Here is a 4,811-nt window from a genome sequence, read left to right on the forward strand (position 1 = left end):
TAAGTTGATTTTAATGAATCTTTTTTACAGCATACATGATATATTTTTAAGTGGGGTGTGGTGGGAAGTAAAAGTACGGGACTGTTTGGAACCTTAGCATGTCCTTAATTTGCTTGCACTCGCATAAAATATTTTTTGAAAGAGACACAAGAAACTGGCAACATTGGTTGCCTCCCAGGAGGGAGAGGAGCCGGGAGGCCAGAGGACAGGGGCAGAAGGGAGATTTTTCACTGGAGAACTTTGGTAGCTTTTGACTATTGAACCATCTGAATGTTTTATGTATTCAAACAATATTTTGAATATGAGTGTGTGAAAAAGACTGACAGACACCACCTTAACCAGGTAGTGACCTCATTATATCACTGTTGACTAGTATGCATGTATTTATGTGTATGCATGTGTGCATCTCTGCACATGTGTGTGTGTCTATGTGTTGGAGAGGAGAGGGATGCAGTTTATGTTCAGCATCGGCAAAGGAAGCTGGGACTCAGCAGTGGGTAACGGTTCCACCAGACAGAGCTGGTACTGTGGAGGGGAGCTGACTCTGCACTGGCTCCACTTCCTGGGTCCTAGAACCTACAGAAACCCGGGCTGTGGCTCCCTCTGCCCTGAGTCAGTGAACTCACTCCGAATGGCTCTGGATCCTGAGGACCAGTGAGCTGCTGGGAGCTCTGAGCTCAGAATCTGTAGGCTAAGACCTCTAGGGGTCTCCGTATCTCTGAAAACCAGTCCCTCACCTGGAGTCTCAGGTTGGTGGAAACTTGATTCTAAAACAAGAAAGGCCAGTCGCATGAGAGAGTAGAGAGTAGATGGTGCTGTTCTGACATCTGCAGGATGCACAGGCAGGAATTTAGAGGTCAAGTGGTCCACCGAGTGGCCGGCCAGTCCCTGCTTAGACACTCCAAGGGACAGAGAGCTCATTACTTACAGGCAGGACTCTCTTCTGTGCCCTGATCAATTTCCAGCTCAAATGAGTGGAGTTTTAGTTCCTGACTCAGAGGAAACCTGCCTCCCTTCCACTTCTCCCCATTGGCTCTAATTCTGCCCATGGGAGCTCCATGAGAGAGTGGGACTGAATGATATAATACAATAATTAGAAGTATGGGTGTGAGAATATGGACCTTGACACCTATTAGCTGTGTGACTACAACCAGTTTCTTAACCACTCTGAGCATGTTTCCTCTTCCATAAAATGGGAAGGACCATAAACTCTACTTCATTGGATTGTTGTGAGGATGAATTAAGATAATGCATGAAAAGTAACATCATGCCAGGCACAAAGAAAACAGGGAATTCATTACATCTCTTATTTCTAGTCTAACTCTTCAGCCCCAAGACTATCTTAAGAGTTCGAGACCATAGCATGGCCAAGAGGCTAGCCCAGCAATGATGTCTGTCTTTTAAGCTTCGATTTCTGGCCTTATCTGAGAAGTTGAAGTGGGGGTGGGGGACACTCCTGCTGCCAACTGCCTGCACTCACCAGTGATGAGGTTGTCCACAAGAGTGGTGGGCATGCAGAAGATGCCCACCAGCAGGTCACTGACGGCCAGGTTGAGGATAAACATGTTGGTGACAGTACGCATGTGCCGGTTCTTGAGCACGGTGAAACAGACCAGGGTGTTGCCCACCATGCAGAGCAGGAAGATGAGCGCATAGGCCACAATGAACATGGCCGCCACAGGGGAGGTGTGCTGGTAGTAGGAGGAGAAGGTGAGGTTTGCAGCCGGAGTGGCCTCAGCGTTAGTTCCATTCTGACTTAGGGGCCAACTGCAGTTGGGAAGCTGGGAGGGCTCCCCTAGGACCAAAGGAATATATGGGTCAGGACCTTAGGCAAAGAAGAGATTACCAATTTTGGCCGGGCGCGGTGGCTCAAGCCTGTAATCCCAGCACTTTGGGAGGCCGAGACGGGCGGATCACGAGGTCAGGAGATCGAGACCATCCTGGCTAACACGGTGAAACCCCGTCTCTACTAAAAATACAAAAACTAGCCGGGCGAGGTGGCGGGCGCCTGTGGTCCCAGCTACTCGGGAGGCTGAGGCAGGAGAATGGCATAAACCCGGAGGCGGAGCTTGCAGTGAGCTGAGATCAGGCCACTGCACTCCAGTCCGGTCGACAGAGCGAGACTCCGCCTCAAAAAAAAAAAAAAAAAAAAAAAAGAGATTACCAATTTCTCACCACTAATGAGACCCTCCGTATCCCAATCTTAACCATGCCCTGGTCCCCCAAGTATGTCCCCAGCTACAGTTGCAACTGGATGCACTGATCCAAGACTTTCAGCCTAAAACCACTCAAACCCTGGTCTTATACTTCATGCCCTGTCTTGCCCATGACTCATTCTCCAATGTGGGTTATTCTTTATTAACCCCCCCACCCTATTTAGGTTCCAACTTTCTTGGCCCTGCTGTGTGCCCCAGAGGCTAACCTCTAAGTTCTGCATTGCCCTGGTTCCCTTGTCTTCTGGCTTCTAGCTAGGTTCAGCCAATGCCAGGCACAAAGGAGATGGGAGGGCAGGAGCAGAGAGAGAGGTCAGGGTATTTGTCTTCTGACTCCCTTCCTGCCTGGCCCAATTCTTCCAGCAGCTGTTTTTTCCTACGGCCACAGCCTGCTCCTATTGGGTGAGTCCCCTTTCATGGCTCTAGCACTCGCCTGACTACAGTAATGCTCTTCCCTCTCCTTGCACATACAGGCCTGCAAATGGTAACAGTTTCCTGTGGTTGTGAGTCCCTGGGTGCGTCACCATTTCTGGCTGGTTCTCTTACCGCTCCCCTCTTCCATCAAACTCTATTCACTTAAACCCCTTCTGGGTGCACCATTTGTTTTCCGCTGGAACCCAATTATTATGCCCTTAAACTCTTTGATGTTTTTCCCCTTCATCTCCTCCACAGAACTTTAGTTGAGAAAGGCAAGAAGGCAGTAGAGAAAGGGAGAATGAAGGGGAACTGTGAACAAGGGCTAAGGAGCAGAAGCACATCACATTCAGCAGAACATCCAAAGCAGAGGTTCCTGCTCGACCTTTGCCTCCTCCTGTCCCGTGATCAGCTGTTCTGCCTGCATAGCATTTAACAAAGCACTTCCACATCTGTTATTTTATTTAGCTCTCTGAGCCATCCCATGATGTAAGTCACTAGGTATTAGCCTCATTTGTTTCCTTTTGTAATTTTTTTAAACCCTCATTGAATTACCCTAAGGTGTTAGTTTCATTTGAATTGGAGGTCAGAGAGGTTCCATGACTTGCTCAAGGTCCCATCATGATGCTGCAGCAGAGCTGGCCCTGCTCTGCGTGTCTGTGAATTAGGACCAGGCTTTGGTGTGTGTTTCCCCAGGCTTGCTTCGAAGGGAAGGCTCAGTGTCCAACCACAGCTCTTCTGGGAAGTCATTAGTTGGGGTGACTCATGATGTTGTCTCATAAACTCTCCTCCTGCCTTCCTCTGGGACTGAATGAGGCCTGTTCCAGGGGATGAAGAGTCCCTACGGAATCTTTCTGTCACACCCAGAACTCAGCCACTGGCCTGGAGGCTCAATGGAGGCTGGGCCCGGAGGCTAGAGACCCTCAGGGGAACAGGGCCAGTGAGCTGGCACCATCAGGACTGCAGAGTAGTTCTTCTCCCGGTCTCTCTTGGGACTCTCATGCAGCTGCTGTAGTTATCTGCTGGCTAAGCTGGGGCCGGGAGGTCCAAGATGTCCCTCACATGGCTGGTGATTAGTGCTGGTGATTGGCTGGGATGTCTCTCAGTTCTCCACGCAGCCTCTCATCCTCCAGGAAGCTAGTGTGGGCTACTTCAGAGAACAGTGGTCTCAGGGTTCCAAGAAAGCAAGAAAAGAAGCTACAAACTTCTTAAAACCGAGACTCTGGAATTTTCACATCACATCTGTCACATTTTATTGGCCAAAGCAAGTCACAAGTGATGTCCAGATTCAAGCCAGTGGATAAATAGTTTCACCTCTTGATATTAAGAAAAGCAATATAGCATTGCAGAAGAGGTGTGGACATAGAAGTGTGATTCATTAAGGTCCATTAGGATAAAATCTACCACCATCCCCATACTACATTTGGTTGATGTGATACCAAAGTCTTTTTTAGTTCACAGGTCCCCACTCTGTCTCTTTTCCCTTCTGCAGTATAGTTGTCGTACGGACTAAGTGGTTGTTCTGTAGAGCTTCTGCAGGCTAGATTTTTCTGATTGCTCCCTCATGATGTCATTTTACATGTTCTGCTCTCTGTCCACTGTATTACCTGTACTTGGTAGTCAGATCTAGAGTCTTGATCAGATTATGTCTAGTGGCCTTTCTCTTTGTGGTGCTAGGCTCAATCGGGGCTCAGGTGATGTACCTCTGCCTCCTGGGCTCAAGCAATTCTCCTGCCTCAGCCTCCTGAGTAGCTGGGACTACAGTCATGCACCACCAAGCTGGGTTCATTTAAGGTTATTTTGTAGAGATGAGGTCTCACTGTGTTGCCCAGGCTGGTCTTGAACTCTTAAGCTCAAGCAGTCCTCCTGTCTTGGCCTCCCAAAGTGCTGAGATTACAGGCATGAGCCACTGTGCCATCAGCTTTTAACATAATATTTTCAGCAGACACTAAGGATCATTGCCTAGACTCCTCACTGCAATTTTTTTTTTTTTTTTTGAGACGGAGTCTCGCTCTGTTGCTCAGACTGGAGTGCAATGGCTTCAATCCTGGCTCACTGCAACCTCTGCCCCCCAGGTTCAAGTGATTCTCCTGCCTCAGCCTCCCAAGTAGCTGGGATTACAGGTGCACAACACCACACCCAGCTAATTTTATAATTTTAGTAGAGATGGTGTTTCACCACATT

At 48.6% G+C, this 4,811-nt stretch overlaps 1 protein-coding gene across 1 annotated transcript in view; it reads right to left on the reverse strand.

The window, feature by feature from the left end:
• The window catches only part of NPFFR1 (neuropeptide FF receptor 1), an 11,722-nt gene extending 8,848 nt beyond the window's left edge, over positions 1 to 2,874 (reverse strand). The window contains exons 1-2 of the mRNA XM_011927385.1: positions 2,844 to 2,874; positions 1,481 to 1,795 (exon numbers count right to left, since the gene is read on the reverse strand). Of these exons, the coding sequence (XP_011782775.1) occupies positions 1,481 to 1,795; positions 2,844 to 2,874 (346 nt within the window). The remainder of the gene's footprint in view (positions 1 to 1,480; positions 1,796 to 2,843) is intronic.
• Between the last annotated feature and the right edge of the window lie 1,937 nt (positions 2,875 to 4,811).

This window comes from Colobus angolensis, unplaced genomic scaffold (genome assembly GCF_000951035.1).
Source record: "Colobus angolensis palliatus isolate OR3802 unplaced genomic scaffold, Cang.pa_1.0 Scaffold12, whole genome shotgun sequence".
Classification (NCBI taxonomy): domain Eukaryota; kingdom Metazoa; phylum Chordata; class Mammalia; order Primates; family Cercopithecidae; genus Colobus; species Colobus angolensis.